Source organism: Pagrus major, chromosome 10 (assembly GCF_040436345.1).
Source record: "Pagrus major chromosome 10, Pma_NU_1.0".
In the NCBI taxonomy this organism is placed as follows: Eukaryota; Metazoa; Chordata; class Actinopteri; order Spariformes; family Sparidae; genus Pagrus; species Pagrus major.
The window spans coordinates 22,007,104-22,025,080 of NC_133224.1; the positions used below are offsets into that span (position 1 = coordinate 22,007,104).

At 40.5% G+C, this 17,977-nt stretch overlaps 2 protein-coding genes and 2 non-coding genes across 5 annotated transcripts; 1 reads left to right on the plus strand and 3 right to left on the minus strand.

The window, feature by feature from the left end:
• Positions 1 to 316: 316 nt before the first annotated feature.
• trnaa-cgc (transfer RNA alanine (anticodon CGC)) lies at positions 317 to 388 on the minus strand. The gene has a single exon. It is a non-coding gene; the product is annotated as a tRNA-Ala (tRNA).
• A 455-nt stretch (positions 389 to 843) lies between these two features.
• On the minus strand, positions 844 to 4,875 carry LOC141003684 (uncharacterized). Of its 2 annotated transcripts, XR_012179744.1 has the most exons (4): positions 4,727 to 4,875; positions 4,149 to 4,260; positions 3,828 to 3,980; positions 844 to 2,533 (listed from the first exon to the last, which is right to left on the minus strand). XR_012179744.1 is itself a non-coding variant. In XM_073475105.1 (2 exons), exon 2 carries the CDS (start codon positions 2,529 to 2,531, stop codon positions 1,914 to 1,916), a length of 618 nt encoding a protein of 205 aa, XP_073331206.1. In that variant the 5' UTR covers positions 2,532 to 2,533; positions 3,828 to 3,918; the 3' UTR covers positions 1,412 to 1,913. The 2 variants fall into 2 exon arrangements, 1 of the variants encoding a protein (XP_073331206.1); XM_073475105.1 differs by lacking the exons at positions 4,149 to 4,260; positions 4,727 to 4,875 and having other exon boundaries at positions 1,412 to 2,533; positions 3,828 to 3,918.
• Positions 4,876 to 7,353: 2,478 nt separating this feature from the next.
• On the minus strand, positions 7,354 to 16,287 carry coro1b (coronin, actin binding protein, 1B). The gene is made up of 12 exons (XM_073475373.1): positions 15,930 to 16,287; positions 15,663 to 15,813; positions 13,804 to 14,009; positions 13,429 to 13,551; positions 12,841 to 12,970; positions 10,918 to 11,099; positions 10,711 to 10,830; positions 10,108 to 10,212; positions 9,848 to 9,993; positions 9,409 to 9,466; positions 8,938 to 9,261; positions 7,354 to 8,846 (listed from the first exon to the last, which is right to left on the minus strand). The coding sequence occupies exons 3-12, from the start codon at positions 14,005 to 14,007 to the stop codon at positions 8,724 to 8,726; spliced, it is 1,515 nt and encodes a 504-aa protein (XP_073331474.1). The 5' UTR covers positions 14,008 to 14,009; positions 15,663 to 15,813; positions 15,930 to 16,287; the 3' UTR covers positions 7,354 to 8,723.
• An 878-nt stretch (positions 16,288 to 17,165) lies between these two features.
• trnar-ucu (transfer RNA arginine (anticodon UCU)) lies at positions 17,166 to 17,254 on the plus strand. Its single transcript is given in 2 exon segments — positions 17,166 to 17,202; positions 17,219 to 17,254. It is a non-coding gene; the product is annotated as a tRNA-Arg (tRNA).
• Positions 17,255 to 17,977: the final 723 nt, after the last annotated feature.

Genomic DNA, 17,977 nt, shown 5'->3' on the forward strand with positions numbered 1-17,977 from the left:
TATCCGCTCATCCATGTTGTCTCGATCGAGTAGCCCTCACACACACCACTGACAATTATTTGGCCGGCGAAAAATAAATGTTTGACACTCGCGTGCGTGAACACTCCCACGCCTAGAAGGCCTCTAACATCCAATCAGATTTGAGCAAGTGCTCCGTGTGGCCAATGACGAGCGTCTCTCATTGTAGAGCTGTCGTTGCTCACTTAATTGTTTGTATAAACCTCGTTTTTTTTGTATTGATTTCATGTTAATAGAAAATCTTTCACAAATCACCTTCTTTTAACATTGTGTTTGTCATGACTGAAGACAAAATCAGTGGAGATGCCGGGGATTGAACCCGGGACCTCATACATGCGAAGCATGCGCTCTACCACTGAGCTACATCCCCATTGGCTAAAAGATGAAAACAATACCTTTTGTAGTTACCAATATTGATTACATATAGTTTCTGTAGCACCATTGATGCAAAAAAGTAACCTTTTGTTTCTTTTGCCACAGTGTACCACACCTCGACCTGTTCATGAACTGCCCTCTAATACATTCAGAAGAAACCTGACACAGATATTAACATGTATGTCAAAGAATGCTGTAGTTTTACTTCATGGCATCAACATTATACGCTTACACAGTGAACATACACAGAGCTTAATGTAAATATTCACTTCATTACTATCACGTCAGCTCCCATCTGAGAAGCTGGAACCTTTAAAGGGGCTCTGTGGACCTTTGTGCTGGGAGCCGGCCCTTTGTTTATGTTGGTAGACCTCATTTCTGAGCTAATGTTAGCTGCTGTTGCTTTCTGAAACAAGGCACTGAAACAAATCAAAACATGACATGTTGAGCCGCCGTGGTATTTCAGGTTTAATTCACTCAAAATTAATCAGATTACCAAGAAATGCCAGTAAATCTGCATTAAAACAAATTGTCCACAGGTCTTGTGCAGGCATCCAAGAGATGGGGAAAGTCCCTTTTTCATGTCACATTACAATCTGCTCACATATGGCCAACAAAAAGTTTAAAAAGACGTGTAAATTGCTACATATTGTTACATAGAGCCCCTTAAAATTGTGTCTTTTTGTTTTTCAAGGGGCACTATGTAGTTTTGGAGAATAAATACAAGCTCAGAAATATATATATTTTCCATAACTGACTAAACAAGGAAATAAGGTCCCCAGAACAGCGTTTGAAGCTAGAAAGGTGGCAGGGTCCACCAAATATAAACAAAGTAAAACAGTATGAAATTGTGTCATCCTTTAAGGTCAGTTTGTTTATTCAGTCATGAAAACAAACTCTTCTGATTAACATTTCTTCCCCAAAACTACAAAGTGCACCTTTAAAAATGACTTACATTGATTGCTTAATTGTTTGATTGTTTCATCTCTAAATATGACATTAAGAACGATACAAACAGTCAAATCTGTTTTTTTAATTTCCATGTGAATTAGAAAAAAAACACTTAAAACATTACAAAAATCATATGCCACAGTCCACAATATACAGCATGCAAATAGGCTGACACACAAATACAACAAAGTTTGTTACTTAACTGGCCGACCCAGTTTTATATTATCAAAGGTAAATTCTTATACAAACATTTAAAATCTCTTTAACAAACATTCAAAATGTAATTCAGTATGAAAATGATAACAGCTTCATTGATCAACCAGGTTTTCTATCCTGATGCCTCAGCAGGAAGTGGAATTAAGACACAAGCCCTGCACCTCTGAGGACAATAGGGTTGTGTGTGAAGTTTACATTCTGCGATTAAAGAGTTAGTAGATGTTTCATAGGCTGATCCCAGGATTTTTAGACTAGTGTGGAAAAGCATTTACACTTTCATATCGGGAAATAAAGTTTACGGAAATGACATTGTACAACTTATCTAGGTAACTATTTTTTCTTTCATTCTGTGCTCACAGTGCGGTCACATCACTCTCCTTGCTGACGCCTCTCTCTTCCTCAGACCAGATCGCACTTCCAGAGAACTGATTTAGATCTATCAACAATCCAGCTCCCCCACTCGCCTCACCTTTGCCTTCCCCATCTTTCTCTTCATTTTCTTCCCCTTTCTCTGTCTGATCCACTAGCCTTGCCTGTTCCCCTGCTTCCGAACCCTCCAAACTTGACTTATCATCTGATGTGTCCCCTCCTTCTCCCTGCTCCAGATTACCCCCCTCGCTGTCTTCCTGGTCATCTCCCTCGCTGTCACTCCCCTGGCTACCACTCCCCTGGCTACCACGATCCTCCACCTGAGCCTCCTCATCTTCGATATCCTGCATTTCCTCTCCTTCCTCATCAGTATCACTGCGAGGCCACAGCTGGACTCCGAGACGTGTCCCCACAGCTAATGCTGCTCCTCTCACTTGGTCCCTGACCCCTCCTTCCTTATACACTATACGCCGGATGGTATACTCTCCATTGGCCTCCTTGTTCAACTTCTTGTATAAGAAGATCAGCAATATGACTAATCCTAGTAGGCAGAAAAAAAGGATCAGCACAGTCTGAGTGGATGATGACGAGGTTTCAGGCATGTCTGAAGGGAAGAGAGACGAAAGTCGAGTCAGCTAAGTTAGCATGGTCACACACTGATATTTATTCTTTTCACTGAATGTTTTTTTCTATTGACTGTCTCTAAAAGAAATAGTTTTACATTTTGAGAAATACTCTAATTTAACAAATTTTTTTGCCACTTATGCCTGTTTGTACGATAAATATGTAGCTGAAATAGCCTGTTAGCTTAGCTAAACATACATACAATCAGGGAACAAAAGCTAGCTTAGCTCTCGCCACAGATCCAGGCTTCAATTAATATACCAGCACATAATCCCTTGAAAAACCTCAAATTATCAGTTTTACACTTCAATTTTTGTCTAAATCAAAAAAGCAGAATATACTCTGTGAATTAGTGAGCTTTTGGGAGACAGACACACCAAACCTACATCAAAGAAGTAGCGGCAACGAAGGCCAACTGCTGCGTCACGTCACCTGTGTCTCGGCAAAGACTACAGCTGACAGCCAACTGTGTGGGAGGAAATACCTCCAAACCATCAAGTGGTGGTAGTCTGAAAGCGTCATTTTCACACCACTCTCGCTAATATAGCCACTTCTAATCAAGAATATGTCTTATAAAAAGTGGTGTTAAATAAGGAGAAATCACACTAAATGGTGAAACTAATGGATACTACAGTAACAGGCTCAAGAGGCTTTCCTTTTTTCTATTTCTCTTCTTGTGCACTGATTCGCTAAGATGAACAGCCAATCAGTGTGATTTATATTACTGGCGGACTCTGCCACAGATTCCAAATGCACGGTCGGGGCCCTGAGAGGTGCTGGTAGGTAGACAGTCACCCAAGCTGTTTCCCCTTGTTTCCATCTTTACGCCACACTAAGGTATGCTAAGATAAAAAAAAGCTAAGCTCAGCTAAATGAAGCTAAACTTCATATTTACCATACACAAGAGCGGTATCAATCCTCTCATCGAACTCGTAGCATAAAGTGAATAAGCGTATTTGTCAAAAGGTCACTTTTCAAAGAGTAGTCCTTTGGATTTGGAAATAGATTTTTAGGATTTGTTTTGGTCCATATTGTAATGTAAGAAAATACCTTGTGCATGGAGCATTAAATGATCCCTGCAAACGTTAACTTCACATATTTTTCTGCAGTTTGCATGTTTTCCATCATGCACAGATACCTACTGTATATAGGCTGTTCGAAACAGGTCTCAATCCAATACTGTTCGTCTCCAAGAGCACCAAAAATCCCCTCAATGTTATCAAACTGTAAATCCTACAACACTGAGACAGATTAGATTTAGAAATGTACTTTACCTCCTTAGCAAAATTCCCTGTTGAATATGAAAATCCCACTGGCTTGGTGTCACAGTTACAGGCAGATCTTTGCAGTCAAACTCCTTTGTACTTTCAAAGCAGTTGTGAAGTTTTCACCAGAAGAGGATCCATTGGAGAATTTATTTTCAAGACCTGGAAAAAAGAAAATAAGTAAACTAAATGACAGTACACGATGCTGTTCCACTCCAATGTGCTATTTTTTTTCTGCACAGGTATCCAATCATGACACAATTCTAATAAGAAAATTACCATCAACACTGGCTAGAAGTAACCACAGGCTCATGATTGTTATATACATACATGCACTGGAGCCGTAACAGGAAGTCGGTATTGCCTTTATCTTGCTTGACTGTAAGATGTCTGCAGTGAAGTGACAGGAAACTAGAAGACCGCTCGCAGGGTTGCTGGTTTCCTGTTCAAATGATAATCGAGCAGCGTCAGTCAGCCATGGGAGGGAGGAAACTTTTATTTAAGTCGTGGTTAATCAGACTAAGGTCTTAAGAACATAATGTTTAATAAAATAAATACATAAAATGACTTAAGTATGTGTGCTTAAATGTCCTATTTGTAAAAAAAGATTCATTTTTGAGTCTCACTCCCAATTTGTCAAAAACTGTAGCTTTGAGATGCTCCGGTCATGGTGGCCTTGGTGGTGAATTAGTGGCTGCAATACTGTAAATGTACAACTATTTCACATAAAAAATTCAAGTATATGCACTAACTAATTGTTAAAATCGTTGGAGCTGTAATTAAATACTAAATACTCAATATGAAATATGATTAAGTAAGAAATCATAAAAATGTGTGCAGCAAAAGCAAGTTAAGAAGCTCTATAAATATATGAAAAAAGTAAGGAAATAAACTGTAAAAACACTTACTCAAGTTTTAAGCAGAAAATTAATCAGAAGATAACGTTTTTGGTTCCAGGCGGTGCCACAATGCAAACTCTGATATGAGACCGAGGTGTGTGACATTAAGGGTACTTCTGAGCAGTGTGACTGCATGTGAAAACGAGAGAGGGGTTGATGCATGAAATGTGGTGAAGAAGGCTGAGGTAGGTGGAGGCTGAAGGGGGGGGGTGAGAACACAGATTAAAGACAGCATCAAGCAGGGTGTGGTTTAAAGCAAAGATAAACATGTGCAATGTATTTATGGAAAGAGGAAGACAAATACATTTGAATTTTTTCCCCTGCAAAGTTGACTTCTATCACTTTTGAGTTTGCAGCACAGGTGCAGTTTAGTGTATAACTCTCTTCCTGGATATGTCGTGATGACATGTTTATTTCCTGTGTGACATTTTAAACCTGTACAACCATATTCATCAGCCGATTGTTGATCACTTCACAAAGGGCAGCTGAGGTGAACACGATGCCAGGGTTTGTAAAAAGAAATACCATCCACATTTTACTTAAAGTGGAACCTAAAAGAGTCTAAAAATGTTACACTCTCCCCAAGACCAAGAATAAAATCACAATTCAGATTACTCTTAGCAAGGCTAAACAATAATAAGGTTATTATTATACACTACAGTTGTAAGAGGTAAACCAATGAAAAGAACATGTCAAGTTCAATAGATGCACCCTGCCTCTGAGCCACATCCTGTTCTCACTCTCTGCTAGCCAGGCAGCCACAACACCCTACCCCCAACAAAGACAGCTGTACAAAATCTGAACAGTAATTTTACACTGTGTTAAGAGGACATGAACGTGACTGACTGCTGTGCACTCACTAAATGTTTTAATGTACAGATGGAGAGTAATCACAGTGTGAAAAGTTAGCAAATAATTCCCAATTAAGATACCAGAAATCACTTTCTTTGCTCCGTCCTTGAAGAGGGTAAGTATGTATTTTATTTCCTATTTTCTTTTCACCTTATCTGTTGAATATTATAACAGTTTATTGTGTCTTCAACGATGGAGGGTGTGTTTAAATTTCTGTGCTGTTGCAAAAAAAACCCTCTCTCTGATTCCAATTCATAGGTTCACAAAATGCTTACCGATGTTTATACAGTCACTTAACTAGGCTACACACAAAAAAGGCCATGTTTTGTTTTGTTTTTTGCTAGCTATCGCGCAGAATATATGCTAGCTAGCTAGTTAATGTTCTGACAAGAATTAAGCATAACATTAACATTATTAACATAACATTATCCATTTTCCTCTCACTTTACAAGTGTTTCCCCACTTTTTAAACTTTAAATCAAAGTCATAAAATAGCCCAGAGAAACAGTTGGCCTACCCACAACGGTCAACCATGGCTTCCGCTTGGGTATGGCAACACCATGTGGACAAACCACATGCAGAACTTCAGAACACAGTAATACTAGAAGGTAATACAGTGATAATACTTAAGGGTATTGTTAATAATATTAATTTGTTAAAGGACAAGAACACCCCGCAATTAAGTTTACAAAGCCGAAATCCTCACAGAAGCTACAAAGCTAAAAGTTAGCATGCACCACATCTGAAGTGGGTGCAAGAATTATGTATTTCCAAATCTATCTCAAGGCTTTTGGAGACTATGTTTATGACAGACTAGCTGTATGGAGCTGTTTTATGTTGTTTGTGGTTGTTTTATTAACTTTAAAACAAGTCCCCATCTACTTTAGTTGTTTAGGAGAACGCTGCAATGCTAATTTTCCTGTGACTATGACACTTCACCTAACTTCCCACCAGCATAGGGGTGAGTAGATAATGACTGAAAATTCATTTTCATTTTTGGGTGAACTTATCCTTTAAGTTCATTTCAGTGTTGATTGTCCTGATGCATTTATACTCTCATCTGGGTTCCTGCTGCTTAAGGATGCTACTACAGGCTCACACTACTACCACCAAAACTACAACACAGACGGAGCTACAGCACCACCACTTGTGACACTGCACCATCAGACCACAGAGTATTCTGTCATGCTATTCGTTTGTTGCAGCCTTTTTGCAAACTCCCAGCGGCTGCTATGACTTGTTTCTCATTTTAAGTGGAGCCCTACTGCCAGTCTTTGACACAGAGCCAGATTTGGCTCAGCAGTTATGTAAGTTTCTGGCTTGGTTTGTTTAGATGATCTACTGAAAATGAGTGTACTCAAGCAGTTTAAACTAATAATGGAAACTAACTTTAGAAAACTGCATCATTCTATTCTCTCTGAAATCTACAGACAGCTTCATTGTGGTTTCCCATGTGGCATCATTGACATTTTTTTCCTGGTCATGCTAATTGGCTACTTGTGGAGCCTGATTAAGTTTATAAGACATCTTAATATAACATTAAATATAAAAAATCCAGAAACAAATGCCAACATAAGCCAATATACTGTAAAATGTGAGAAAATCTCCAGGGTGTTGCATCCTTTATAGGCAATGTGTTTTGTGTGTGCATATGTCTATTCAATTTGTGTGGGCAGCAGTCGCTTAGCACAGTTAACACACTCAAATTATTTACATTTTTCAACATAGAAATAACCACATGTATCAGAATCACAGCATCTCTTAGTAAAAAAACAAAAAGCCAGTCCATTAATACAAAGGAGGAATTAATGTTTATTGGGATTTCACAATGTAGTCTCATTTCACCTGCTACTGGATTTACAGTTAGTGTTAAGAGGTACGTGTATAAAGAAAGAATGACATAAGTAACAAGGGGATAAGCTTGATGTGGAATGTACAATTGTTACATGAGGTTAACAGAAATGCTTCTAAATGTAACAGCAAAAAAAACCCCAAAAACCCCTAAAATAAAAATAAAAATTTTAAATGATATTTCCATCATCAATACAGATTCAACTGCAAATGGTAGAAAATGTTTAACATTTCATTTTAACATCCTATATTTACTGACCTGCAAATCTGTCTTTTAGTGACACTGCATTTAGGGAACAATTGTATGTTCTGTATAAAGCACAACTCAAAAGGAGAAGTGACGACTAACATTTGTTTTCCGCTGAGATTATGAGGGCACCAGCATTTCCACATGTCAAAAGAAGGGAAAAGGAAAGTGTTTTTCCATATTTTTTTATCCTAATTGTAATGTGGACAAATATCTTGCCTCATGATGTTACAGAAAACTTCAAAGCCGCTATCCTCTCCTGAAAACATGAGGTAAAAAATCACCAAGTGTTACCTTTCCATTGACTTCAAAGACTACACAGAATTACGATACACATAAATATTCAACTACACTCTCATCAGCTATTATTCACATAATTCTCCCTGTCGAGGTCATGATTTGTGTCCCGGAAGATTTTCCTACTGTTAACCTTACACACGGCGTCCTAAGATGAAGTAGTAAAACAAAGTACAAGTCACACAATGAGTTAACAACTGGGGGCCTGGTACGACGTCACAGTTTTGCAGCTTTAACTACCTGATTAAATAGCCCTAATGGTTACATTTGTGAGTGCTTCATAGAAAAAAAATTATATTGGAGGTGATTAATCGCTTTGCTATAGTACGTCGACCTTCATTAGTGTTAATATAGTGATTTTTTTCCGCTACTTTATGCATTAATTTGAGGCAATGGTGCCATTGGTACTTCAAAGTCCTTCAAAATTAATGGAGGATTTTGTAAAGCTCAAAGCTGCACTCTATGCACCACGAAATAGCTGCTACAATAGTCCAACTCATGAAAAACAAAACTCACTGTCAGATGTCACTCTATGCAGATGACACCACGTTCACAGCCACAGTCTGGAAAACAATCAGAAACAAATTGCGGTCTCGTTTCCAACAGAGTAGTTGGTTGTAAGCCACCGTGATTCAAAGTTTGTCGCTATCCTTCACTACATTCCCACTCACACAGCTTAAGGTACTGTTGATTCTAGTAAGGCTATGGTCTATGGATTTAGTAAGAATGCCCTCCGAATGTAGTGGTTCTCCGCGTTGCTCATACGTCCCCATCCTCAATCCGAGCCAGCTGCCTCTCCAGCAACTCGATCCTCTGGCTCTGAGCGAGGACGACAGCCCGCAAGGCCTTCATTTCAGCTAACAACTCGTTCAGAAGGTCCTCCTGGAAGAAGAAAGAGAATAGGAAAGAATCAGAAAACGACTTTGAGCATGAAAAATGTGAGGTAAGTAAGGTAGTCATTCTGTCTGCTCACCTCTCTCTTTGGCCTCTCAGTATTTCCATCCGTCTCCTTTGTGGCTACTCGTAGCTGTGGCACCTCTTCCTCTGTCTCCTTGGCAGCAGAGGTAGTTGTGGATGTGGGAGCTGAAGGCGGGGTGGCCCCGGCCCCAGAGTCCTGTGAGACGAGCTGGGGTTTGCTTCTGAGGGTGTCTCTGTGCTTGGAAGGAGGAGCCGAATACCCACCGCTCAGAGAGACCAACAGGGGCGGTGCATCCTGCCCAGCAATCCACTCGTCAGCCAGGAGAGCCGGCTCCGAGCCAGCAGTGTCTGGGTAAAGGTCTCCTTGAAACAGATCTGACTGGGGAGGCAAGATGGAGACATTTTATTACAGAGATCTGAACAGACTTCCTGTATACACAGAAGGTTCCCATTTTTAAATAAAAGGTAATGTAAATTGGCTATTTTTAAAATGACTTTCTTCTTATAAAGGCTTTGTATGTCTTACCTTTCGTGGTACAGTCATAGAAATGGGTTCCACTTTCCTTTCATGGAGTTTGTAGAATCTACAGAAGACAACCAAATTTGTAATCTCCTTAAAGCTCGTATAATAGTCTACATTTTTCTTAATGTAAAAAATTAAAAATCACCAAAATACCAAAAACTTTGTTTCTAAATGCTTTATTATTTATTGATGCTAACTGTGGCTATCTTTCAGCCCCAAGCCCAATTGTTTCTGTGGAGAATATAAAATCAAATATATATATTTATTTTAAATAAAGCCTCAGTAACTTCCTTTAAAGGGTGACCATTGTAGTTTTTAGCAAAGGTTACCTGAACAGGACTAAATAATGTGACATAAGAAAAATATACATTATTGAAAATCCTTTAAAATCTTGTACGACAATTTAAATAATATTAAGGCAAACACAGTTAAGCATATTTACCTGGCAATCTCACACTTGTTGACATCCACGCCTCTTTTACTAAGAAAGCCTGCCCCTCTCTGAGGCTCCTTGCTGCTGTATAAGCTGAGGAAGTGGACATAAGGCGACTCGTCTGTCACTTCAAAGTACCGGATGGTGCAGTCTCCCTGGAAGCCAGGAGAAAATTTAATTTAGATGACTGAAGTAGAAATGAATGGGGAATAACACTTATTTTACCAGTTGAGTAAATCTGTGTTTTCTATACAATCCTGAGGTCCTACCTTTCCACACAGGTAGACCATGTTTGTGTCAGGGTCGTAATAGGGTAGAAGAACCCCGTTACTGGTATCCATCTCCTGTACTGCCATAGGTTCAGAGAGATCTTTCTGTAAAGAAAGGACAACAAAAAACATTGTAGACATAAAAATTGCAAGAAAACTCCAAGGCACTCTCTTAGAAACTATTAAAAATGCCTTTATTGTCGCGGCATGGTCAATGCACTTGGGGAACTAAATTTATAGTCCTTGTCATGAAAAAATGTCTTTGTGTTACTGTCCCTGCACTTCAGTTCAACGTAGAAACGCTGTCCGGGGAAACATAATAAGAGTCTTTGTACTAAAAAGACTGCAACTTTTGAAAGTATCCACTTGATTTGACTAACTCAGACTGCTGAAGCCTCATGTCAACTTAGAAAAACTAGGATAAACATGTATCATAAACGGTAATTGTACATAGGAAGTTTTTGTTTCCCTTAACTTATAGTGGAAGTGCATTAAGAAGTGATTTTTTAATGGCCTGTGCGACTTCCTACATTGACAATGAATATGAATTGTGCAGTGCAGAGACATTCAATATGAAAATAATTCTTAGCGACAGTGAATTACCGTATCCCACAATGCCAGCTGTCTCTCACTCATACGGCTGAAGCCTGTGGTCAGGATCTTCCCATCTGAGAGGAACACAGCTCTCATGGGTCTGGTGCCATCATGGACCTTCTCTTTGACCTAGGAAAACAATTACAGACCGATGATCATCTATGTGGAAGCTACATGTAGTGTTGCAGAACCTCTTTTGTATGTATATGAAATCACCTTGAGGATGGTGCCCCGGCGTGGGTCGATGACACGCAGAGCCTTGTCCTTGCACATGGTACAGACAGCGCTGCCGTCTTTGTTCCAGCTGACACTGTAGATAAGGTCTGGGTGGGCATCAGCCAGCTGGTACACAAGCTCCCCAGTGCCCAGGTTCCACACACAAATCACATTATCACAGCCTAGACAGAGGAAGACACAACATCCAATTAAACTCAGTTCAGGAGACAGACGATTCAATTCTTTAAGGGCATAAATGCTAAATGTTGAGATCTTTTGAGTATATACACTGACAGCATGTCCAATGAGTACAGTGGAGCTAGGCCATTAAGCACTTTGTATACCAAGAGGAGGACATAAGACTGCAATGCAAGACGTACATTAGCACAGTTCTGAAAACAACAGGAAGCCAGCTGAGGTTTCTGAGGATCGTATGTGAGTGACTTAAGAGTCGGCAACTTGACTTGAAAGAAAAAAACTTTTCTCAGATCTGCTGAACAAAGGCAGCCTGACATTTGACAGGTGTGTGCTTGTGTGCAAATACAGTTTGCTGGCTGACAGCATCTGCGGGGGATTGACTTGAGCAATGCCATCCTCAATATTTTCTGCCAAAGTTTGAACCGTTTGGATTATTTCACATAAGGAATTTCTGCACTTTGTGTCACTGCGATGTCATGTAGTTTTGCGCACCAATCACAATTGAGCAATATCTACATAAAACTTTGCCACTTGGGTTTAATTGATACCGTTGCTTGCAGAGTCAATCAAATCTGACCACACCACACAAACCCCTTTTTCCAACGAATTCGCTCTGGTTCTGGGGCAGGTCCGACTGATTTCCGCTGATGAGACTGCAATTATACTGCGAACAGGAGCCTTTACCAAATGCAGTTGAGGGAAGAACAACGTGCAAATAAAAAAACAGTGGTTAAACTACTTTGTGATGTGTGTTCTTTGATTTTCTGGAGGCATGTCTTCATCAGAAGACATATGACATAGATATGTTGGGTTTCTCCGTGCATCTCCCATAGACTTCAATACACCTGTCACCACAGTCTGGCCCCAAAGCAAGATTCAGTGACGTAATGACCCTTCCTTATTTTTTAGGTTCCTTGTTGTATTCAAGGATGCTTCATCAATGGACAGCGCTGCAAAATGCACAACGACTTATAGAATATGATGCGCCCACTTTGGTTCTAAGTTCAGGCCCAGGAAAACCTGCTCTTTTTTGGTTCCAGCTGGGACCAATTTTCAAGAAATTGCAGATTGGCTCCTGATTGATTAGATGGGCTTTAACGTGGTTTTCTCCTGTATATTTTAATAGAAAAATAAGTGATGGTGTTATTTGCTTTATTTTTTAACTCTTGCCTGTGTTGGGGACACACACATGCTATCATAAGTGTAATTATGTCTCAGGTTAATCACGTCCTCCCTTAAACTGGCATTGCATGGTATGAACTGCTGAGGGAGGAAATCCAATTCCTTGCTTGTATAATGCAGTAGTATTTGAACTGGCTGTCACTGAACACCATCACAGTAAGATAAGAGCTGCTCTTCAACTCTCACTATTTACAAACAGATGGTACATGTCACTTTTCGCTGGATGATTTGGACAGTTCCAAGTCTTGTTTGCAGCCATGTTTGCCGTAGTTATTGACAGCATTTGTTCAAAAGGGAACACGGGTACAGAAAACTCATCTGACATGGTCTGCCAGCACACGCCCTTCTTTTTGTCTTTATGTAAATGCATGTAAAACAGCACTTGAACCACGTTGGCCTTGTTGCAAGCTGGTACAGTTTAATTCCTGGACGATGTTCTCCACAGTGCACATATAAAAGAGCGGTCTAATCAAGTGATCTGTCATATTTTAAAGGGCAGCGGATACTTCTGTATCTTTTGGCAGCAGTGATAAATGATGTTACCTGCAGTGAGGAGGATGTTCAAGGCACTTGGGTGCCAAGCCAGGATTCCCACTCTTTTACTGTGTCCCTCCAGGGTCACGATGGCCTCAGTCATTGGACTCGTCAGGCCCCCGTCTGGGATCTGCCACACCTTCAATCAACAACACACAACAGTGCATTTATTTGCGAATGCCATTATAGCAGTGAATGATGGATCCATTCAGCTGCATCAGTGCTACTTTATCTATCTCTATTTGATGCACTTTAATGCCTAGAGTGTATCTTCCCAGAAAACACCCCTCAGGAAGAGTAAGTGTTGAAAGCATTTAGTCCTAAAAGCATTTTAGTTCTAATTTCTGCTCAGTTGGGTTGAAATAATACACTTTGCCTCTGCCTGGAAAGCGCATTTACATTATGGGACACTACAATAGCTCTATGATAACGACAATAATTTACTTTCTTAAACCAAAGACAAAAAATGTGTTAGAGACCTGGTTTTCACAGCTGTGGTCAGGGTGACCTGCGTCATAGGTGACAGCAGTTGTTACAAATAAAGGGCCACAAACCACCAGCACACATGCTCGACAAGCCTTGAAACTGTTCCTCTACCTTTACTGTGCAGTCCTCTGAGGCACTTGCAATCACGTTGTCGTCATGAGGAGACCACTGGATGTCCAGCACTGGTGCTGCATGGCCGCACACCGTGGGACAGGACTGATCGATCCTGCCGCTCTGTGAGAGAAAGTATAAATCGTGACCCTGTGACAGACGTCTAGAGAAATTTTAACACATTACAGTTGCATAACCTTTGTCCACTAGCTGGAAAAGTGCTGCATATGCATTAGCCAGACATGCAGCGATGCATCAAACATTGCTGACATATTGCTTTTAGCAGCAGAGTGGAAGGCAGGAAACAAGATAGACGCTCTTAAAAATATCGATCCACTGTATGTGATGCTGAATGTAATGTAGAGGGGGTTGAACCTTGCCAATCGGAACGACGAGGAAGGCCCCTCCCCCGCCGGCCTCGATGATGACGGCGATGAATTTGGGGTTGACGGCGCAGAGGGAAGTGTCCCACGTCACGCGGGACACTCTGACGTCGTCGATGCAGTGCTCAGCTTTCCACGCCTGGGCGAAGACGTGGCGGAACTTGCTCTGCCTGACCACACCTCGCCTGAAAGACATGTCTGTGGAGGAATAAAACAAAAACCGGGTCATGTTAATTAGAGAAAACAAGTTCTACTTTGATCAACAGATAATTAATTAGCAACAACTTTGATATTAATTGTCGAAGTCAGCTTCTCAAATGTAAATTGTTGATACATTTCGGTTTTCTCAGTTTGATATTATTGTAAATGAAATATTTTGGACAATATTCTCTTGTCTATCTTTACTTGCAGCCGTAGAGTGAACTACTTGTGCCAAAGTAAAACGTATGAGCTGCAGGTGACTTTGTAATACATTTGTTCGATATGTTAAACATATTTTTAAAAGGGTCAATATGTAGGAATTGGCCACCTGTTGAATTCATGCACAAATAGGGGGCAGTATCACCAGAGTAACTGCTAACTGTGCTCGCTGCCTGCCACTGGCTAGTTAGCTCAGTTAGCCCTGCAGCTAGTGGTCCGGACTGGGGAACTGTTGGTGTTTACACCGCTAGCCCAGAAGCTTTGGACAAGGATGGGCTGTGGCTAGCTGGTTAGCATGCTAACACAACACGTAACTCAATACACAGACGTCATTATGTCAAAACTGCTTTTTATTCACATTCTGTTGATAATTTTAGTTTTTTTCTTACATATTGCCCCTTTAAAGGAATAGTTTGGGAAAAATACTTATTCCCTTTCTTGCCATAATTCTCAGGAAATACGACGCTACAGCTACGAGACCGTTAGCTTACAACAAACCTGTAAGCAGGAGTATTGAGGGGATATTTCACTGGGAGCCATGCATTACTTAAACATGAGTTTAACGCACAAAGACCGAGTTATCTATTCACAAACAAAACAAATATCATTAGGTAACTAGGAGAAGGCCTGAAGAAAAAAAATCCCTTCATCAGAAGCATAAAGTACGATTAAAAGTCATGTTTTTCTTTTGGTTCTGTGCATTTCCATTCCTAAACAACTGAACAAATGGACTCTGTGGTCTGGTCCGGCTCATTAAAATAACAAATTCAATTATTTTACAGTCTATTAAGGGAACCCCCCAACATCTTTAGGTTGTCAGCGAGAGAGAAAGGGTCTGTCAAAACAGCGGGCAAATTCTTTCATAGTGGGAGCCTGTCCTGAAAAGTACAGTCAGGCTTCAGTGGACAAAAGGGCATGATCCGCCTGAAACCAAAACATGCTGTGGGTGTGAGGGGAAGGGGGTTGGGCAGTCAGAGCTGCTGAGGCAGGGGGAGCCAGTAACTCTATATACCATCTACCTAATGCTGCACAGTTGTCAAAGCACATTGCATTCTTCCAGGTTTGCAGCCTGTAGTCTGCATTGTTGTTTTTTTCCTCCTCCACTCCAGCAGCTTGTGAGGCTAAAGCTGCTCCACATCCATGCAGAGCCAATACTACTACCATCGGTATTTATATGTGTCACTACACAGCGTCCTCATATTGTGTAGTGGTGCGTTTAATGACCTGCAACACTGCTACAAAATGTCCACACTGTATTTTTTTTTTCTCACGTTAAGGGGCTCTATTGTTGTCTGCACCCAATACGAGGCTTTCCCAAAGAGTGACTACAGGCTTGAGCAACAAAGGACGTGTATTAATGCGTAGCTCGTCTCACAATGAGACAATTCAAAGAAAAAGGCAAGGTTACTACGTTCAAGTCCAACAGCATACCTGTGCTTTTGAGCGACCTCTCCTTAATTGGAAACGGGATCACCAAAGACTCGGGCGTGACAGGAGGAGGCCAATAAAATAATCCGCCGCCAGCACCAGTAACTTAATCCTCTCCTGTGTCCAGGCAGGCTTTCACGTCGATTGCGCAGACCTATAACAAAAGTACGTCCATTAGAAATAAAAACCGAATTATGAGGAGATCTTCCGCAATCCTCGTAATGGTTCCTCAGTAATAATTACGCATGTCTGGTGTAGTAAAAGCCTAACCCGATAGAGCATGTAGCGTGCTGGTGTATAGCTACGTTAAATGGTGCACGGCGACGCTGAATGGAGACCGGCTGATGGTGGTGATGGTGTGGGAAGAGATGCAGACGGTCTTCGCCCCGTCTCCGTTCACAAACGACTCATTTGGAGCGATGGATTGAGCCGAATCCCAGACACTTCCGCTCATGGCAGGATGTATCAAAGACACGCAGGAGTCAAGAGGGATATCATCTGCCAGACCGGATATGACCGGGCCGGCGAAAACTGACCTTAAATCGGCGTTGGCTGGTTTAATAAACGAACCAGTTATTAATTACCCGTCATAAACGTGTCACTATGTGGATTCAGCGCACTGCGCATGCGTGGAAGTGAGGCACGCGTTTCAATGTTGTATACCACTTCGTGACGAGAGAAGAAAAACAGGACTGACTCGAGCTTCAGCATACTTCATACTTCATGTTTATTGTACAGGTCATTCAGACCTGTACAATAAAACCTCATTCCGGTCCTCTGATCATTTAGATGGCATTCCGATACGCCCATTCACTTGTTATGGCTGTTGCCAGCACAAAAATACACTTATTATATATAACCTATTTATTATTATTAAATAATTAAATTTAAATTTTTAAATATAACTAACAACCTAAGATTAAAGCAGTGCGTTAAAGCAGTGCGCCCCCCCCCCTGTACTTTTGTATATATAATGTTTATTTTTGTAAAAAGTAATAAACAAAATAAATAAATAAAAAATGCATTGTTTTTACACATTTACATTCTAAGCTTTACAGGTGAGACATCTGGATTGTTGATAATGAACAAGCTTAATATACATACCACTGCCTGAAATATAGTGTGTTTATATGACAGATTGTTTGCCCTACTGTACACCCAACAAGATGATTTGCGTGCTTTACGTCGTGGTGTGTACTTCTTTTAATACATTTATTTTATCATCAGTAAATGCACATCTTTTTAAGCTTACTGTTGTTTCTAGAACAACGGTAAACTATCCTGGGGGTTTTATTTTATGGACTTTACCACTGCTGTGTCAAGCGTGTTGTGTATGGCCCTTCAGCGCCACCCAGTGTTTAATCTGGATCAGGACAGGTTCATTGTTTGTCTTCAGTAAAGTTGTATTGTGAGTTTGGCGAGTTGTGGGTGAACAGCGGAGTTAGCATGTGCTAACAGACGGAGCACAGCCTATAAGAAGGCTGATGCGTGCCTCGTGCAACAGGTGGCTCCGTGGCGCAATGGATAGCGCATTGGACTTCTAGGCTAAAAGCGAAGTGATTCAAAGGTTGTGGGTTCGAGTCCCACCGGAGTCGCACTTTTGCTAGCATAGAAAACTACCCCTTCGCTTGTTTATTATTAAGTAAAGTCAGCTGACTCGGTGTCGTTTTTAGTACAGATGCGCCCGATTGAAAAGAAAATGCAAATTTGAACATTTACAAATTCAACATTAGTGCCTGTGTTCAAACTGCATTTGCTTCGTTAGGTACAGCTAACCTGCAAACCACGCAACATAACCGAGTACTAACAATAACGTTATCTGTTATCTGTAGTGAACTACAAATTGCATTTATAATAGCGTACCTTAGTTAAGGTTCACTAGTTTGCAGCAAAGAATAAACGGGATGTGTTAAGATTGCTAAATTGGAGAGATTCCATCGAGTGGGTTTCCGGTTTTATCCTTCAAAATAAAACGTACATACACTATATAAAAAATATACTACAACGTACTAAAGCAACGGTAATCATCCAATTTACTGTTGATCTATTAACAACATGTAAACGGATCTGTTTATGGATATACTATGTGTGTGTGTGTGTGTGTGTGTGGGGGGGGGGGGGATCATATATATATATATATATATATAATCCAATTTTAGATATATAATTGTATTTTCTTGTATTTAATGCCGATACAAGAAGACTTCCTATTTCCATCAGCGTAATGTTAGCAGGTATTATGTAGTGATGTGTTAAAACATATCTAAATCTATAACATATAGCACAGAATATATGTGAATATGGCCTTTGACTGAGCC

Excerpts from the sequence above, each read along its gene's own strand:
- LOC141003684 (XM_073475105.1), bottom strand. The coding sequence starts at position 2,531 with ATGCCTGAAACCTCGTCATCATCCACTCAGACTGTGCTGATCCTTTTT.
- coro1b (XM_073475373.1), bottom strand. The coding sequence starts at position 14,007 with ATGTCTTTCAGGCGAGGTGTGGTCAGGCAGAGCAAGTTCCGCCACGTC. Across the intron at positions 12,971-13,428 it reads CAGAGGACTGCACAGTAAAG|GTGTGGCAGATCCCAGACGG; the intron begins GTAGAGGAACAG and ends TGTTGATTGAAG. Across the intron at positions 11,100-12,840 it reads GAACATCCTCCTCACTGCAG|GCTGTGATAATGTGATTTGT; the intron begins GTAACATCATTT and ends TCCTCTGTCTAG.